The 19,885-nt window shown below is 51.0% G+C and overlaps 1 protein-coding gene across 1 annotated transcript in view; it reads left to right on the top strand.

Annotated features, from left to right (window-relative positions):
- The window catches only part of LOC135214330 (GRB10-interacting GYF protein 1-like), a 200,258-nt gene that overhangs the window by 66,371 nt on the left and 114,002 nt on the right, over nucleotides 1–19,885 (top strand). Inside the window, 4 exon segments of the mRNA XM_064248529.1 lie at nucleotides 18,144–18,293; nucleotides 18,513–18,727; nucleotides 19,410–19,492; nucleotides 19,495–19,638. Coding sequence (XP_064104599.1) covers nucleotides 18,144–18,293; nucleotides 18,513–18,727; nucleotides 19,410–19,492; nucleotides 19,495–19,638 — 592 coding nt within the window.

Here is a 19,885-nt window from a genome sequence, read left to right as displayed (position 1 = left end):
GACGGTTGCACCGTCCAAACCCCGTGCGAAGACTCCTGCTGTTTCGACGTCTGCTAAAGGAGGCCGTAACCAGCCCTCCTCCCAGCCCTCCTTTCCCCGAGGAGGTGGTGGGAAGAAGTCGAAACGAGGAGGGAAACGCTAGGGACGGCGTTCCCCCTCACCTGCTGCCGGAAGTGCCTAGCGAGCCATTGGGCAACTTGGCAGCGCTACGGCGCCGAGAAACTGGATAGTAGACGTCCTTCGGGAGGGATATCTACTACCCTTCGAGTCTCGGCCCCCCCTCATCTCCAAACCGGTCCACCTACAAACCTATGTCCGGGGATCATCAAAGGACAACGCTCTTCGACAGGAGATCAAGACCATGCTGGCGAAACGAACTGTAGAAATCTGTGGAGGACCAGTCACCGGGCTTTTACAGCCGCCTCTTCCTAGTGGAGAAGGCATCGGGGGGCTGGACGTCCGGTGATAGACCTCTCTCCCCTGAACCGCTTCGTTCGTACGACGCGGTTCACGATGGAGTCGGCACGCTCGGTGCTCGACTCGATCAGGGGGAACGATTTCATGCTTTCAGTGGACTTGAAGGACGCGTATTTTCAAATACCCATCCATCAGTCCTCCAGAAAGTACCTCCGCTTCATCTTCGACGGGACGGTGTACCAATTCAGGGCACTTTGTTTCGGTCTGTCAACCGCCCCACAGGTGTTCACGCGAGTGTTCACTCTGGTGTCAGCTTGGGCCCATTCGCACGGGATACGTCTTCTGAGGTATCTCGACGATTGGCTGGTCTGGCGAAGCTCACCCCCCGCTCGCAGTTGCTGGCAGGACAGAGATCGACTCCTCAAGTTTTGTCGCGATCTGGGGATCGTGATAAACTACGAGAAGTCCGATCTCGAACCCAAGCAGAAGATGAAGTACCTGGGGTATGCTGATAGACACGGTAGCAGGGCAGGTCTTTCCCGCAGACTTGCGTATCAGCAAATTCAGGGAGGCAGCCGGCCGGTTCCTGTCTCGGCAGGAACAGGCAGCACAGCAATGGCAAGTCGTGATCGGCCATCTGTCGTCACTCGAGAAGTTAGTCCCTCACGGGCGTCTTCACCTGCGGTCTCTCCAGTGGAGGCTAAGGGAGAGTTGGTCTCAGGCCAAGGATCCTCCTTACTTTCCCGTGGCTCTCACGGACAAGGTGAGGCAGGACCTAGCCTGGTGGCTCGACGACAAGAACCTCTTAAGAGGAGTGCCCATACGCACTCCTCCCCCGGAGATGCTTCTGTTCTCAGACGCATCGACCGAGGGATGGGGCGCACACCTGGAGGAGTTGCTGACTGCAGGTGTGTGGGACCATCACGAAAGCACCTCACATCAATGTCCTGGAACTCAAGGCGGCGTTCAACGCTCTCCGGAGAATTTCAGGACCGCTTGGTGGGACACTCAGTGGTGTTGATGTGCGACAACACCACAGTAGTGGCATATGTCAACAAGCAGGGGGGCTAGTGTCTCTTCCGCTCCATCAGTTGACGGTGCAGGTGATGAGTGGGCCACGGCTCACTCGATAGAGCTGTCAGCACGCTACATTCCCAGGCAAGAGGAATGTAGTAGCGGACAAGCTCAGCCGTCGGGATCAGGTGATAGGGACCGAATGGTCTCTACACCAAGACGTGGCGGAAAGGCTCTTCAACCTGTGGGGGCGACCGGTCGTAGACCTGTTCGCCACCCGCACAACAGAAAACTTCAGGTTTCTTTTCAGCCGTGCCGGACCCACCCCCTGGGCAGCTGCAGAGGACGCTCTCCAACACCCCTGGGACAACCTCTTCGCCTACGCCTTTCCTCCCTTCTGTCTGATTCGGAAAGTGATCAGTCGAGCGCTGGTCACTCCCAATCTCCAAGCCGTTTGGTATCCGGACCTGCTGGCTCTTCTTGCGGACGCACCGAGAGAGCTACCCAATTGGCACAACCTTCTAGCCCAGCCACACGTAGAACGGTACCACCAAGCAGTCCAGTCCCTTCAACTTTCACGGCTGGCTGTTATCCACCATCTCTTGCGAACGAGAGGCTTTTCTCGTAGCGCAGCAACAGAGATGGCTGGACACGTCCGACAGTCCTCTGCAGCTGTGTACCAGGGGAAGTGGGCCGTCTTCTGTGGTTGGTGTCGTAGACAGGGTCTGTCTCCTCTCAGAGCCACTCTTCAGCAAGGTAGCGATTTCCTCGTGTTTCTTCGCCGAGAGAAGCTCCTCTCAGTACCCACAGTTAAAGGATATAGAGCAGCACTGGCGCTCGTCCTAAAACTGAGGGGACTGGACATCTCGAACTCGTTCGAGATCTCCTTACTAATGAGGAGCTTCGAAAGGTCTTGCCCACCCAGGGAACTCAGGCCCCCTGCGTGGGATGTGACTCTCGTCCTTAGGAGTTTTGACTCGAAGACCCTTCGAGCCCCTCCGAGAGTCGTCAGACAGGGATCTGACCCTCAAGACCCTCTTCTTGCTGGCCCTGGCATCGGCGAAGAGAGTAGGGGAACTACATGGTCTTTCTTATGATGTTAAACACACCAGAGGCTGGGGATCGGTGACGCTCGATTTCGTCCCGAACTTCGTAGCCAAGACTCAGAATCCGTCGATCCCTGACGACAGGTTCGAGTCTTTCACGATCCCCTCCCTTCTGGACTTCACCGATAACGATGCGGATGAGATGCTGCTTTGTCCTGTGAGGGCGCTACGGCGCTATCTGAAGAGAACTCGACACCTCAGGCCTGAGTGTCGACGCCTCTTCGTTAGCACTGGGGTTACCAAGAAAGAAGTTTCCAAGAACACTTCTTTCTTTCTGGCTACGTGAGGTGATCAGGAGAGCGTACGAGGCTGATGGTAGCGACGACATCCGTACGCTCCGACCGAGAGCCCACGAAGTCAGAGGTATCGGACCCTCCTTAGCGTTCCATAAGAACTTCTCCGTGGCGCAGGTCCTGAAGGCAGGTGTCTGGGCCAACCAGACCACCTTCACGTCCTTCTACTTCGGGATATTGCCCACAAGTCCTTGGATACTTTTTCCTTGGGACCTGTGGTGGCTGCTCAACACGTTGTGTAAGCTTACCCAGCACCCGAGCAGGCAGAACAGCATCGATTCCTGGTATGACTGGGAGAATGAATGTGCGAATGAGAGTGTGACTGTGGGCAGAGGGATACGGTCGTCACCACGCTGGAAGGGAGTCAGATGCAGGTAAGCTACTCGACCGAGCTCCATCCTATCCCTTTAACTAGGGATAGGAGTGTAGTATATCCACCACTTTCTCCTACAAGGGGGAGGAAGTGGATGCCTACATGAGACAAACCCATGACTTTATATTTGCTCATGTACAGGAAAAAGTTCTTACAATGCTGGTACGAAGAGATACGCTTGCCTCTCTCTTAGTACTCGGCCCAGAGGTCTGACCATTGATCCTGCGGTGCACACCCCGATCAATCGGACAGAGGCTTGGATCCCTCCCTCGCTCTTACGACCAGGGAGGCATTCCAGGGATGGACGAACACCAGTCTGTTCATCTAAAAGACTCAGATTCCTCCCACCAAGAAGTGAGTCTTCCTATTGTTAAAGGACCGATGGTTTGTATTACGTATCGGAACAAATGACAATTTGTCGAAAATTGCATTTTTCCTAACTATACAAACCTGAGGTCCTTTACATATAGTCCCTCCTCATGCCACCCCTCACTCTGCGTATTTTGCATGGGCCAAAAGCAAAAGTGATTTGTTTGCCGCGCGACGATCGGACAAGCAGTTAACTACCGTTCTCCCCTTGTTCGAAGCTTACGACCGTTCCAGCTGCCGCTAGCTACTTCCTATTGTTAAAGGACCTCAGGTTTGTATAGTTAGGAAAAATGCAATTTTCGACAAATTGTCATATTTCTTATGGTACGCCTCCGGTACTAGCCTATACGCGCTAAGAACATTTTCTTTCACGATATCATAATTATCACATGCAACTATATACAGTAAGCGCCTTACCACTCAAAACTGACTGTAAATATAAAGTCCACATTTCTTTAGGAGAACCTACTCTTTCCATTAACTGCTCAAAACACATGAAATATTTCGTTACATCTTCCTCATCAAACTTTGGTAATAATTTCAGCACTGCACTCATACCTAACACATCAGCTTCGTTTTCGTCCTCGCCTGTCCGACTGTTACGAGTACTTTCCCTTAACCGAGCAATTTCCAACTCCATGGCCATAACGTTCTTTCTCTCTTTTCTTCCTGTCTCAGCATTACAAACTACTCTTTCTCTCTTTCTTCCTGCTCATGCATACACTCTTTCTCTCTTTCTTCCTGCTCATGCATACACTCTTTCTCTCTTTCTTCCTGCTCATGCATACACACTTTCTCTCTTTCTTCCTGCTCATGCATACACTCTTTCTCTCTTTCTTCCTGCTCATGCATACGCTCTTTCTCTTCCTGCTGCATTACCAACATTTCTCTCTTGCTGCATTTTCATTACTTCTCTCTCTTGCTGCATTTTCATTGCTTCTCTCTCTTTCTCTTGCTGCATTTTCATTACTTCTCTCTCTTTCTCTTGCTGCATTTCCATTGCTTCGCTCTCTTTTTTCCTTTTTTTTCACCCCCCCTTGCCTGCATTTTCATTTGTACTTCTTCTCTCTTTCTCGTGCTGCATTTTCATTACCTTCTCCTCTCAGCCGCTTCTTTTCATCTCTCTCATACTTTTCTCTTTCTTTCTTCTCAACATACTCACGGAGATCATTCCCCTCTAGAACTAGAAGCTTACCGACTCAATAAACTCTTTCACCATCTCACTCATCCTGGTTCTTTCTATATTCTCCCTGTTTCAAACTGTTAAAGCTGAATATTACTGGTCAAGGTCGCCACAATGTTACGAACCCCGAGAGAGAGGTCCGCTCCAAGTTCATTACATATAACGATAAACAAAAAGAATCCAACACCAACAATTGAAACTGGGGATACGAATATAGAAAGAAACACTAACACAACAAAGGTTTATTTACAAGCTTACTAACAAAGACAAATGCAGAATGGTGTCTCCTATTTACATAAAAAAGGCAAAATCTTACAATGCGTGAACTGGGGAAGAAGTGAGGTAGTTCAAATACTAGATGGCCAGTTTTGGGACTTGAAGCGATGGCTTCACAAAGGAGAACGGTGGAACTTTACTCCGTACTGCAGAAGGCAATGTTTATTCTTGATACTCGAAGGGCAGGAACTCCTCAAAACCTCTTGTAAAACGTTTCTTCTCTTAAGTCTTGCTCTATGTCGAAATGCCTTGGTCGTCCACTCCTGACGACGACTTGACCAGAATTCAACCAACTCTCGAGTGACTTTTCCTCTTTGATCCTTCGTAGGTTCCTTCTTCTCTTATCAGTCTCTGATGATCTCTGATCTCTGCCGGTGAGCTCTCACTGATAATCTGATCTGTTGCTCTTACCGATGATCTCTTACTCTGTGACTAACTGATGATCTGCCTTCTCCTACTTCGTCCGTCGTTTTTATACGGCATTCTAGGGGCGGGGCCTACAGCGAGCGTCACAGACTCCCGAGATTACCGGACCTTCTTAGAAAAATCTAGATGAGGTATTGCATCTGAAGTCGTGGCGTTTCTCCCGACACTTCGGCGCCTGTTGCGTTCCACAACACTCCTGCCGATTCTAGAACCATCATGAGAACAGGCGCTTCCAACACACGCGCGAAAGCATCCGTGCTGCAGAACTTCTCAAAGATGCGTTTTCCTTTCCTTTATCTTTCTCTGCTATGAAGCGATTACCATGACACCCTCCTCCCGGCCTCGTCTTTGTGGGTAGCCGAGGTCAACCATCTTGTATTGCTCCGCCAGTGACTGTTGCCACTTCTTCGAGTTGGAGGGAAGCTGTGTCATCAGCCCCATTGATGACGTCACAGGATCCGTTGTTGTGTATTCCTCCACCAGTGGCGTCTGATTCCCCTTCACACTTGTGACTTCACTCCCATCGATGACGTCACTCCCAGTCATCTCTGCACTGCCTCTCTCAGTAGTGACATCATCTCTGCCACCCAGTTCGCTACATCTCCCTTCTATGTCATCGGAGCCTTCTCTTGAAGGTCAGTCTGAGGTTATATGCCAGGCAGTGATTAAGAAGTTGGACTCTGTTTTGGATGATAAGTGGGAGGATTGGAAGGAAACGCAGTTTCGTCCCCGCCTCCTGTGAAGAGATTGCATAAGGAACCAGTACTGTCTTCCTCTCCCTCGTCCCCCTCTACACCATGTCGGCGTATCAAGCGTTGAAAGGCTAAGGACTTTGCTCTTTCTTTGCCTACGAGGGAGGAACAACGCGGACGTGTTCTCGTGAGTGTTAGTGTTTCGGAGAGTGTTATTGTATCTTCCCTTGTGTAATCTGCAGCGGTTGCTTCGTCCTCTGCATCGAATCGCGGGTGTGTTGCAACCTCCCCCGTCGGTGCACATCGCGAGCATGTTGCAACCTCCCCTGTCCGTGCACACAATGGAAGTGCTCCTTCTTCTCCAAGGCCTATTCGTCGCCATAAGGATCTCAAGGTGCCTGTCAAGAGGTCGAAGGTGGTGAGCGCAAAGTTTGTGCAGCAGGTGTGTTTGCCTGCCCCTCTCACTGAAGGCTCTTAAAAGTTTGATTCTGGAGGATTCTCCTTCGATCTTGAGTGCTCGGGATTCCTCTCCAACTCACGTTTGTATGTCTGCCATTCATGGACATGTTAATGAATCATCTGTTGGAGGAGAACGTAGTGATGTTCCTAGTGTTATAGTGGGTTCGTCTCTGGAGCCGACATGTGGACCCATCCCAGACAGGTTAGTTGGAGTTTCGGGCTGTTTGGCTGTTGATCCTACCGTTAATTTTAACGAAGAGGGTGCCTTAGAGGAGCCTACACATCCTTCTTGTCATTGGTCTCATTCTTGGGTTCAACAATTTGGAAAGTAGGTCTCAGGCTCGATCGTCTTACACTCCTTGCTAGGAAACCTTGGTGGGAGCTACGCAGGATCCCAAATCATCTCTTCAGCTTCCTTTGTCGGGGCACGTCCAGTCGGTCTTGCATAATATTAATGCCTCTGTTTCAGACCGGGAGGGTTCGCTTTGCTCTAGGGGCTCTGCCAAGCTACTACCCCCGCCTCTCATGAGGCATAGGAAGTACTACGCTACGAACTCTACTTTTTTGATGTCACGCCATCTTAACCCAGATGTCATTCGCCTGAAGCCGGGATTGACTTTGGAGCTGGTGAGGTCAGTGGCTCCATCCTTGTTTCTGCAGGATGCCTCAGCATTGGAATCTACGGCAGCCTCTTTGTTGCACACGGTTTCTTGGCTGGACTCTGGTCTATGGTCATTGCCAAGATAGCTTCTGACAGGTCCCCAGAAGGGTTGGTGAGTGCATCCTTGCTTGCCAATCTGTTGCAGTCCGGAGGCAAGGCATTTTTGTATATAGCTCACCTCGGTGTTAATTTATGGGCTAACATTCTCCTCCTCCTCCTCCCCCTGTCCAGCAGCAGTCAAGAAGATCATAGCTGGTAGGCTGTCGAGGAATTAGAGTTCGGCAGGGCCTTCCTGATCGACTTAGCCTAGGTCAGAGGATCAACATTCCTTTTGCTCTCGCTCCTTTAAGCCAAGAAGGGGCTCAAGGGGCAGAGGTAAAGGAGGCTGTCAGTAGGTTAGGCGCCTCTCCCTCTCCTGTGCCAGGGGTGAGGGGGTGTCTGGCGGGCCATTGGGCCAAGTGGCAGAGTTATGGGGCAGAGAAGTGGGTGGTAGATGTCCTTCGAGTGGGGTACCTACTGCCATTCAACTTCTCTCCTCCTCTGTCGGACAAACCGCAGCTCAGGAAGGCATATCCTCCAGATTCTCTGAAGTTCTTGGCTGTTTGGGAGGAAGTGTAGATGATGCTGGACAAGGATGCGATAGAAGTGGTGCTTCCATCTCTGGGGTTTTACAGTCGCATCTTCTTGGTGCCCAAGGTGTCGGGAGGATGGAGACCTGTGATCGACTTATCCACCTTGAATCACTTCATCAGGAAGACACGGTTCAAGATGGAGACCCTGCGTTCGGTGTTGGCAGCTGTGAGGGAAGGCAATTTTATGCTGTCGATCGACTTAGGGACGCACACTTCCAAATCCCTGTTCATCCAACGTCCAGGAAGTTACTTTGCTTCTCTTTTGGGGACAAGGTCTTTGAGGTCAAAGTCCTATGCTTTGGGCTGACAACAGCCCCTCAAGTGTTCACAAGGGTCTTCTCACTCATGTGAAGTTGGGCCCATGCTCAGGGGATCTATTTGCTGAGGTACCTTGACGATTAGTTGGTCTTAGCAGTTTCCAGGGAAAAGTTGCTGCAGGACAGGGATCGTCTACTTTGGTTCTGTCTGGAACTGGGCATTGCAGTCAACCAGGAAAAGTCGAACCTTGTATCCAGTCAAAGGATTCTCTACCTGGGCGTGGTCATCGATACGACAGTGGCAAAAGTTTTTCCGTCAGATCAAAGATTGGAGAAGTTGCAGGTGGTGGCGCGCGACTTCCTGTCGGAACCACATTAGTCAGCTCATCAGTGGCAGGTTCTTCTGGGAGTGTTATCTTCCCTGGAGAAGCTGGTCCCTCATGGGTGTCTTCATCTTTGGTCTCTGCAATGGAGACAGAGAATTCTGGTCTCCGGCGAGGGGACTCACTCCTGTTAATGATTCCTGTCTCTGGAAGTGAGAGAAGACCTTCGTTGATGGTTGGACGACCGGAATCTTTCGAAGGGTCCCTCTGCGTTCTCCTCCACCGGACTTCCTTCTGTTCCCAGACGCCTTCCTCGCAGGTTGGGGGGCTCATTTAGGCTGCCTCATCGCTTCAGGCGTTTGGAGTTCGGAGGACAAGCAGCAACATAATGTCTTAGAGTTGAAGGCAGGTTTCCTGGGTCTGAAGGAGTTTTGGGAGAAGGTAGGTCATTCTGTCATTCTCATGTCAGACAACACCACGATGGTAGCCTATTTGAACAAACGGAGAGGCCTGGTTTCTCATCAACTTCACGCCTTGACCGTCGAGGTTCGCCAGTGGGCGGTCAGCAATTCGGTAGAGCTCTCAGCCAGGTGTATCCCAGGCAAACGGAATGTGGTCGCAGACAAACTCAGTCGTCAGAATCAGATCCTAGGCACAGAGTGGTCCCTTCGTCAAGTGGTAGCAGACAAGCTTTTCCAGGTTTTGGGGAGACCCATGCTGGATCTTTATGCGACTCGCTTCAACAGGAAGCTGGAGATATAACAATTTGTTGAAAATTGTATTTTTCCTAACTATACAAACCTTGGATCCTTCAACACATGGAATGTAATCAGCGCCAGCTAGAACCGTTTGTAAGCTTTCGAACAGGGTGGTTCGGTAGTTAACTGCTAGTCCGATAGTCGGGAGTCCCGCCCGACTGGGAGGTGAGGAGTCACTTTGCTTTAGGCCCAGGAACAGGGTGAGGGGTGGCATGAGGTGGGACTATGTGTAAAGGACCTCATGTTTGTATAGTTAGGAAAAATACAATTTTTGACAAATTGTTATTTGTTCGTTCCCTCCCTGGTCGTAAGAGCAGAAGGAGGGATCCTAGCCTCTGTCCAGCTGATCGGGGTGTGCACCGCAGGATCAGTGGCCAGACCTCTGGACCAATTCATAAGAGGGAGGCAAGCGTGCCTCTTATGAATAGCAAGCAAGAACTAGTTCCTGCTTCAAGAGCCAAATATAAGGTCATGGGTTTGTCTCTTGTTGGCATCCACTCCCCCCCTTGTTAGGGAAGTGGTGGGCAACACTCCTATCCCTACTGAAAGGGATAGGACTGAGCTCAGTCGTATAGCTTACCTGCATTGGACTCCTGTCCAGCGTAGTGACGACCGCAGCCCTCTGCCCACAGGTAGATGAGAGAAAGGGGGAGGAAGAGAAGCTAGTCACACACTCATTCACTCGCCCAATCACACAGTCACACAAGGATGCGATGCTGTTCTGTCCGCTCGGGAGCTGGGTAAGCTACACAACTTGTTGAGCAGCCACCACGGGTCCCAAGGAAAAGGTGTCCAAGGACCTGTGGGCGATATCCCGAAGGTAGAAGGAAGTAAAGGTGGTCTGGTTGGCTCAAACCCCTGCTTTCAGCACCTGTGCCACGGAGAAGTTCTTGCGGAACGCAAGGGTTTGACCAATACTTCTGACTTCGTGGGCCCTCGGTCGTAGGGTACTGGTGTCGTCACTCCTCTCTGAAATGTACGCCTTCCTGATGACCTCACGAAGCCAGAAAGAAATTGTGTTCTAGGACACCTCCTTCTTGGTAACCCCGGTGCTAATGAAGAGGCGTCGACACTCAGGCCTGAGGTGGTGAGTTCTCTTCAGATACCACCGTAGTGCCCTCACAGGACAAAGCAGCATCTCATCCGCATCATCATCGATGAAGTCCTTCAGGGAGGGGATTGTGAATGACTCGATGCTTAACATCGAAAGAAAGACCATGAAGTTCCCCTATTCTCTTCGCCGATGCCAGGGCCAGCAGGAAGACGGTCTTGAGGGTCAGATCCCTGTCTTGACGACTCCCGGAGTGGCTCGAAGGGTCTTCGAGTCAAACTCCTAAGGACGAGAGTCACGTGCCAACCTTGGGGCCTGAGTTCACAGGGTGGGCAAAACCTCTTGAAGCTCTTCATCAGGAGCGAGATCTCCATGGAAGTGGAGATGTCCACTCCCCGCAGCTTAAGGACTAGGGCCCGGGCGGCTCTATACCCTTTCACTGCAGAGACGGAGAGGAGCTTCTCTCGGTGAAGGAAGACGAGGAAATCCGCTACCTGCTGAAGAGTGGCTCTGAGAGGAGAGAGACACCAACCACAGAAGATGGACCACTTTCCCTGGTATACAGCTGCAGAGGACTGCCTGAGGTACCCAGCCATCTATGTTGCTGCTCGGCGAGAAAAGCCTCGATCGCAAGAGATGGTGGATAACAGCCAGCCGTGAAGACACAGGGACTGAACCGACCGGTGGTACCGTTCCACATGTGGCTGGCAAAGTAGGTTGGGCCAAGGGGGAATCTCTCTCTTTGCTTTGGTGAGCAGAGCCTGAGGCCATTTGGGCGCCACCAGAATCACCTTGCTGATCACCTTGTGAATCAGACAGAATGGGGGAAAGGCGTACACGAAGAGGTTGTCCCACGGGTGTTGAAGAGCGTCCTCTGCAGCTGCCTAAGGGTCTGGCACAACTGAGTGGAAAACCTAGAGTTTCCTGTTCTGCCGGGTGGCGAACAGATCCACGACTGGACGCCCCCACAGGTTGAAGAGCCTTTCCGCCACGTCTGGGTGCAGGGACCATTCGGTTCCTATCACCTGATTCCGACGGCTGAGCTTGTCTGCCATTACATTCCTCTTGCTTGGAATGTATCGGGGTGACAGCTCTACTGAGTGAGCTACGGCCCACTTGTGCACCTGCAACATCAATGGGTGCAACAGGAGGGACACTAGACCCCCCGTTTGATGACGTATGCCACTAATGTGGTGTTGTCACTCATCAACACCACTGAGTGTCCCATCACTCGTTCCTGGAACTCTTGGAGAGCGAGAAACGCTGCCTTGAGCTCCAGGACGTAGATGTGAAGGTGCTTGTCACGATGATCCCACACACCTGCAGCCAGCAACTCCTCCAGGTGTGCGCCCCATCCCTTGGTCGATGCGTCTGAGAACAGAAGCATCTCCAGAGGGGGGGAGTGTGAAGAGACACTCCTCTTACGAGGTTCCTGTTGTCTAGCCACCATGCTAGGTCCTGCTCACCTTCTCCGTGAGAGACATGGGGAAGTACGGTGGGTCTCTTGCCTGTGACCAACTCTCCTTTAGCCTCCACTGAAGAGACTGCAGGTGAAGATGCCCGTGAGGGACTAACTTCTTGGGAGACGACAAGTAGCCAATCACGACCTGCCACTGCTGAGCTGGCTGCTCCTTTAGAGACAGGAACCATCCGGCTGCCTCCCTGAACCTGCTGATCCGCGAGTCTTGCTACCGAATCAATCAGCATGCCCAGGTACTTCATCCTCTACTTGGGCTCGAGATCTGACTTCTCGAAGTTCACCACGATTCCGAGATTGCGACAAAACTCGAGGAGTCGAAGCCAGTCATCGAGATACCTCAGAAGACGTATCCCTACCGAGTGGGCCCAAGCCGATACCAGAGTGAACACTCGCGTGAACACCTGTGGGGCGGTTGAGAGACCGAAACAAAGTGCCCTGAATTGGTACACCGTCCTGTCCAGGATGAAGTGGAGGGACTTCCTGGAGGACTGGTGGATGGGTATCTGAAAATAATTCGCATCCTTCAGGTCCACAGAAAGCATGCTTCCTGGAGGAGTGGTGGATGGGTATGTGAAAATACGCATCCTTCAGGTCCGCAGAAAGCATGAAGTCGTTCTCCCTGATGGAATCAAGCACTGAACGTGTCGTTTCCATCGTGAACCGAGTCTGGCGAATGAATCGGTTCAAGGGAGAGAGATCTATCACCGGGCGCCAGCCCACTGGGAACTTTTCCACCAGGAAAAGTCGACTGTAGAGGCCCGGTGACTGATCCCATACAATCTCCACAGCTCGTTTGTTCAGCATGGCTTCTACTTCCTGCTGAAGCCCCATCTACAAACGTACGTTTGTAGATGGACCGGGTTGGAGGTGAGGGGTGGTCGAGACTCGAAGGGTAGTAGATATCCCTCCCGAAGGACATCCACTATCCAGGTCTCGGCTCAGTGGCGCTGCCAAGTTGCCCAATGGCTCGCCAGGCTCACCCCCCCCCCCCCCCCAACTTCCGGCAGCAGGTGAGGGGGAACGCCGTCCCTAGCGTTTCCCCTTCTTTGACTTCTCCTTCCCAGCTCCTCCTCGGGAGAAGGAGGGCTGGTTACGGTCACTCCTTATAGAAGAGGAAGCGCTAGCCAAACTCTTGGGCTTAGCCGCAGTGGCTCGAGGCTGCCCAGCCACCTTCGAGACTGCCTGGTGGACTAAGCGGTCACTGTCATCAGTGCGCCGCTGTTCCACTGTAGTGTCCACCATCTCTCTGGGGAAGAGAGAGGAGGAACTCAGCACCGGTCCGTTCAGTAGACCCAAAGCCTCCTCACACCCTGCCAACCTGGTCATCCGAGTGAGGACTGCGTCTCTACGCCTCAGAACCAGGTTGGTCCACAGGTTGGCTGTCTGATGGGCACAGTCTCCCGAAAGCCGGGTCTCCTGTGAGGGACCACAGGTCCAGCCAGGAGACTGCTTGGAACGCTGCCATGGCAGTCTATTCCAAGGCCAATGCCTCTTGCTGCGAGAACCAGAGGTTCTCGGCCAGCAGGTGCTGAAGAGACGCACCCGGAGTTAGCCTAGCAAGCTCCGGGTTAACCTGTTTGGGCGGCAGTGGGTCCTCCGAAAAGACGTAGAAGCGCCTCTGTCGTGGTAGAGGAGGGGGAATCAGCTTAGACGACCTGCCAGACCGAAGCGATCCCTCCTGTCCGGAGATGAGAGAGTCCACTTGGCCCAGCACACTGTTGGCCAAGGCTGATCGGGGCAGACCCACCATCGTCCTGGGTTCCCTCTTAGGACCCCAGAATGGCTCCAGCCTAGATTTAGGCTCGGAGGGTGGGAGCACCGATCCTTCCCCGAGGTCATTGTGCTGACAAATCAGCGCTATGACCTCAGCGAAAGACCTCTGGATCTCAGGAGTGACTGCGTCCTGGGGAGATGAGCCGTCTAGCCCATCCAAGGAGAACGCCTCCTGAGACCTTCCTCCTTCCACAGAAGGAACCACAACAGACCCCTCCTGGTCTCCTCCAACCACTTGGGCGTACGATCTGGTTGGTCCCAAGACTGTGCCAGGTTCGTAGGCCCTCGTGGAGGGACCGCAAGAAGCGCACTCCTCGTGGTCGCTCCTCCCAATGTAGCCCGAGGAGGTTGAAGGGATAGGAGAGGTAGACCTGACGCTCCTCCCCTGCCCACCAGCAGAACCGGCGTGCCGGGGGGGCTGCAGGCGATCACCAACCCGCGGTGACGATCGAGCTGCAGGCGTAGTAGCGCGGCTCCCCTCGGGAGAACCACTGGACCAAGAACAGCGGCGACAGTCCCGAGCATCAGGAGAGCTGCTGCTAGTCCCCCTATCTGCCCTGGGCGACTCCCGCCAGTCTTCCGCCCCGTGCCTTGGTCCTGGCGGCGAGCAGGTTCGGCTTCCTGGACCCTGGCTGCATGGTCACCCGTAGGCAACCGTACACTCGGTACCTCTTGCGAACGAGAGGCTGATCCTGGCGCCGAGGCAGAACCTCTGGTGCCAGGCGAGGAGGTACCGGTGTTAGCCGGTGCCCCTCCAGTCCCTGCCTTCTTCTTCCTTGCGGAAGGAGAGGCGGGCCCCGTTCCCGAGGGAACAGGAGGACCAGCAGAAGCCCCAACTGTTCCACTGGAGTGGGAAAGACCCTTAGAGGTCTCTGAGTGAGACTTTTTAGGGGGGGAGGAGGCTGCCTTCTTCTTCCTCGGCCGTGAAGCCTTGGAAGTCGAAGGGGAAGAAGCGGCTGCATATGAAAACGAAGAAGACGATGAAGACACCTTCTTCTTTGCCAGCTTCTGCAGGACCACCGTCAGGTCCTCCATCCAGGACGGAGCCGGGGCTGTTGCCGAAGCAACAGGGCCCGGCTGCACCTGTCCGGAGGGACCTGCAGTGGGAGCAGCAACACCATGGGCTGGGATGATGGCAGGAACTGGTACAGGAACCGGCAGCAGCACTGGAGCCAGCGACCCCACAGGGGCTGGGGCGAGAGCAGTGAAGCTAGGCGGCGGGGTAATGTCCCTCCTCGGTAGTCCCATCAGCGGAGCCTGGACTGGAGCAGTCGGGGTTACCATGGCAACGTGCTGCGTGTACACGAGGTGGGGAGGCGCGGCATACCCTGGCGTCGACACAGTTGTCGTGGTCGATGTTTCTGGACCATGCGTAACCGGCCTGGATCCACGAGCTAGGTGATGGAGCAGCCCCCAAATGCTCGGTGTTCCCTGGAGCCCAAGCGGGTACCAGACCTGGCCGAGATCGTCACCTGCAGCAAGCATACCTGAAGAAGGAATAGTAGTCGGGTTAATGGGGGAGGGTTCCTGCTCGGCCCGGGGGGGGGGAGAGTTCCTATCCCTAGCGAACGGAAAACCCCAAGTACTACAATTGAATGGTAGGGTGACACGCTCCCTCCTCTACGCTCGACTGATCGAGGGAAGAGAAGGAACGCGACTCCCCCCGAAGGGGAGGGAGCCATACGAGGGAGATGAGACGGAGGGAGTAACTGGAGAGCCCTCCGATGACTCCTTGGCCGGCTTATGCGCCTTCTTCCTCCTCTCGTATCGTGCCCACTGTTCCTCCGACCACGAAATACACAAGTCATAAGGCTAGGTGTGAGAGCATTCGCGCCCTCGACACCGAGTACAAAGGTCATGGGGGGGTACTTCAATGAGAGACCTAAAAGAACCACACTTATATCCCTCCACACCAGGGTCTCTCTGGCTCGCGGGAATCCATCATCATGATCCACGAGCACATTACAAAAACAATAAACAAATACCAAGTACTCACGAATTTGTAACACAGGCACTCAGAATTAGGGAAAGTTAGGAAGAAACGCTTCACAATGAAGAATCTTAGCATACGACTCTGGGCAGAGCGGCAAAACAACACATCTGACACCAATGGCGGCCGAAAGCAAAGTGACTCCTCACCTCCCAGTCGGGCGGGACTCCTGACTATCGGACTAGCAGTTAACTACTGAACCACCTTGTTCGAAAGCTTACAACCGGTTCCAGCTGGCGCTGATTACATTCCATATGTTAAAGGACTGAAATGTTTGTATTACGTATCGGAACAAATTCTGTTCAGTGGTCCCAGATCCTTTAGCATTGGCAGAGGTTGCATTCCAACATCCCTGGGACACCCTGGAGGTTTATGCCTTCCCTCAGTTTTGTTTGATCCGTCAACCTCTCAGGGAGATTCCCCCTTGGCGACATCTCCTGTGTCAGCCCCACACGGATATGTTCCACCAGTCAGTAGAATCCCTGTCTCTTCACGGTTGGAGGCTATCAAGTATCTCCTCCGAGCGAGAGGCTTTTCTCAGAAGAACAGCAGGGCATATGTCCAGCAGTCTCAGGAAGTCGACCTCTGCGGTTTACCAAGGCAAATTGGCGATCTACTGTGATTGGTGTCGTAAACGAGGTTTTTCTCCACTCACAACCTCTATTCAGTGAATAGCAGACCTTTTAACCTTCCTCAGATACGAGAAACGTTTGTCCGTTTCTGCCATTAGAGGCTACAGGGCGGTCCTGAGTTTGGTGTTACGCCTTGAAGGTATCGACATCTTCTCTTACTGGGAACTTTCCTTGCTAGTTAAGGGGTTTGAGCAGTCGAGTTCTCTTAGAGAGCTCAAGCCTCCGACGTGGGATGTTTCCTTGGTTCTCAAGAGCTTCAATAAGAGTCCATATGAGCCCTTGCGTTGCTCATCTGACAGGAACTTGACGCTCAAGACAGTATTCCTTCTGGCCTTGGCATCTTCCATGAGGGTAGGAGAGCTCCATGGTCTGAGCTATGAGGTGAAGCACATCAGGGGTGGGGGTCGTTGTCCTTTGAATTTGTCCCAGAATTCGTGGCCAAGACCCAAAATCCCTCTGTGCACGATGACAGGTTCACTTCGTTGTACGGGCCCTGCGTTGCTATCTTAAAAGGACTTTGCACCTTAACCCAGGCTGCCGCAGACTTTTTGTTAGCACAGGCCGTACAAGAAAGAGGTGTCTAAGAATACTATCTCTTTTTGGATACGGGAAGCCATCAGACAGGCATACTTGACTCTTGGTGATTCCACCACCACGGCTGCGCAGGCTAGAGTGCATGACATTAGGGGTATTGGTCCCTCTCTGGCTTTCAAAAAGAACTTGGCTGTACATAGAATGCTGAGTGCTGGTACTTGGTTATGCCAGTCCACGTTCGCTTCTTTCTATCTTAGGATGTTGCCCACAGATCTGGGGATACATTTTCCCTGGGTCCTGTGGTGGTTGACCAACAGATTGTGTAACTTATAGTTGCCCTTAACAGGGCACTTTTGTATCTTACCCAAGATGATTGTGTGGATGAGAGAATGAGTGAGTTGGCTGGTCTCCTTTCTCTTGTACCTTTCCTTCTTCCTTTGGGCGGGTTAAGGAATAGACACGTCATTCGCTGGACTGGTCTGATACAATGAGTAAGGTAGTCATACTGATAGTGTGGTCGCTTAATATGCAAATATCAAACCCTCTATTTGGTAGCACATGCTCCACTCTTTGGTAAGGAGGAGTTAAGAGTAGTACAAACCCTGGTGTGTTAGTTTGCTATTGGACAGTCAAAGTTTCTCTTTGGTTCCCTATACAATGGTTCTCCCATATATCATTGTACGTCACTCAGGGTCTAAGTGGTTAGATATCAATTTATCTAGCTTCTCAACGGGCTTCAGTCCCTCTCCAGAAGTCATTTCTTCTGGAAGCTGGACTGGTGGGTAGGCCCCCAGCCAGTTTAGGATGTCTTGTACCTCCCTCCAAGTATGAGTCTATCCTATTGTTAAGACCAAGGGTTTGTTTGCTTATGAACAAATGACAAATTTTCTAAGACAATTTGTATTTTTCATAGCTACAAACCTGAGGTCTTAACATTATACTGCCCACCTCTAGCCACCCCTGTGTGTGTTAAGACATCCTGAGTTGAGAAAGACTGACACGTTGGCGTAGGTAAATGGTCTTTGACCATTCTTCACCCGATCTTCGCATGCGTTGGCAGATATCACAAGATTCCTTGCTTTCATCTGTTTTTTAACTGGATCCAGATAGGCACGAGAAATGATCCTATTGTTAAGACCTCAGGTTTGTAGCTATGAAAAATAGAGGATAAGTACTACATACATATCACAACACTGGTTTTCTGTAGTGCTTGATCTGATGTTAATTTGATTTCCCACTCACTGGACGGTATCCCACGCATTATGCAATGCTTACCTTTATTTTATTTATTTTTTATGCTTTTACTTTTCAGAACCTTTTTTAGATAACCTGACTTTTTTTCAGGTGGTAAAGTAAATTAAATGTAAAAAAACACTTGAGCATCATTTTCTTCAAGCTGTTGACTTTGCATGTGGTATATATAAGTTTGTCTCATTTGTTCCAGTTGGCAGAACATCGATACGGTCGTGAAGAAATGCTTGCTCTTTTCAATAAACATCAGAGTCCGCCAGATGGAATACAGACATTGGGCTCGTTGTACGTGGAAGAACCGCAAGAGCCGTTGGCCTTCATACCAATGAATGAGGAAGAGCAGGTTGGTGGTTGGTGTGCCAAAACCTTTTGAAAGTACTTCAGTGCTGGAAAGGATGTTGATATACAAACTGTGTAGTGTTTTATTAGTGTTTGCTATATCTTTGTCAGTTCTTTACTTTTGTATTGTAAGTTGAAAAAGATTATTGTACTTGTTCTTTGCTTTAGGATAGCTTTGTTGATTATAGAAAGAATTTCACGACTGTCATTTTGTCTTGAACAGCGCATGTGGCAAAGGGGTGTAAACAGTGATGCAGTGCTTCGTCAGAGCGGGCGTGCCCCCGTCAATGGGGTGGGTCGCGGGCGTGGGGGAAGTGTAGATCGTGGACGGGGTAGGGGCCGGGGGGCAGGTTCGTACTACACTCGAGGTCTAAGTTATGATGAAGAACTTGAACCGCGGGGCCCTAGAGAGGGTGGACCACCAGGCATGAGTCTTAGGTGAGTTATTTGGAAGTTTTGCTATTTTGCTGAATTTTCTTTATCTGTTGTCTTTGTATCACGGGCATAATTGGCAGATCTTATAAGTACTTCATGTTATAAACTGCTGATAGTTAAAAGGTTCTGTACAGCATCCCTGCTGTTCCAGCTGCATTGATGCTGCCTTCTACTTTTTGTTTGTTCTTTGTTGGCCTCTTTCCACCATATTATTCTAACTTCTTTATGGTTACTTCTCTCATTTTCAAATCTGTGTATGAAATCCTTTTAGGGAGACTTATGAGTAACTAGAGCTGACTTGATGGTCTTTTAAAAATATTAAACTAATTTTTAATGATAGTTTCCAGGTTTTAAATGTTACTCAATTAGTATTTGATAAGAATAAATTTTTTAATCTCGCTTTTGATAAGATTTATGGTCAGTATATGGGCTGTTGTGCTTAGGACATAGTTTAATATTTTTTTGTGTGCGCTGTAGTAGAAAACAGTGCAAAAGTTATTGTTTTTTTTCTCAGCAAGGTAACTAATCTGCTTCCAGTTGTGTAAAAGTAATTGGTATGAATTCTTTATAGAAAAGAAGTTGCATTAATAAACAATGATTCTATGGCTATGGATATTGCTTGTGCAGGAATTTTATGTTGTCTTGGGGAATGCTGTGTTAAAGGTGTTCCCTTATTTTCTTGTAGGAGTAAACCATTTGAAAGAAGTCAGAGTGTGCATGAGCAGCGAGCTTGGAGTGAACGTGGTTCAGGAGGTAGCGGTGGGCCTGGTGTGGTCCTGAAGATCGTAATGGAGCCGTTTCACCGCGAAAGGAGCAAGGAAGAGCATCCACTGAAAACTGGAGGTCCCGGGGTGGGGAAAACGAAGACAATGAAAGGTGGCGAGGGGCAGGAGCCAACCGTAATGAAAAATGGGGTAAGGCTTGAATTGTATTTTGATATTCATAGGAAAGGGAAAGATGTGGTTGGCAAATTTCAGTAATTGAGGAATGGGTAGTCATCCTAAAACAAATAACATTAATTAGGAGATAGTGATGTCATCTATCCATGTCTACAATGTGCTACAGCCATGCAATTTACCCACCTGTTCTTGTTCCTGTAAAATCCAGCTTAAGACCACAAAAACAACACAACCTGACTTATGTATAACCTAACAGAGAGAG

This window comes from Macrobrachium nipponense, chromosome 45 (assembly GCF_015104395.2).
Source record: "Macrobrachium nipponense isolate FS-2020 chromosome 45, ASM1510439v2, whole genome shotgun sequence".
NCBI classification, from domain to species: Eukaryota; Metazoa; Arthropoda; class Malacostraca; order Decapoda; family Palaemonidae; genus Macrobrachium; species Macrobrachium nipponense.
This window is presented reverse-complemented; position numbering and strand designations above follow the sequence as displayed.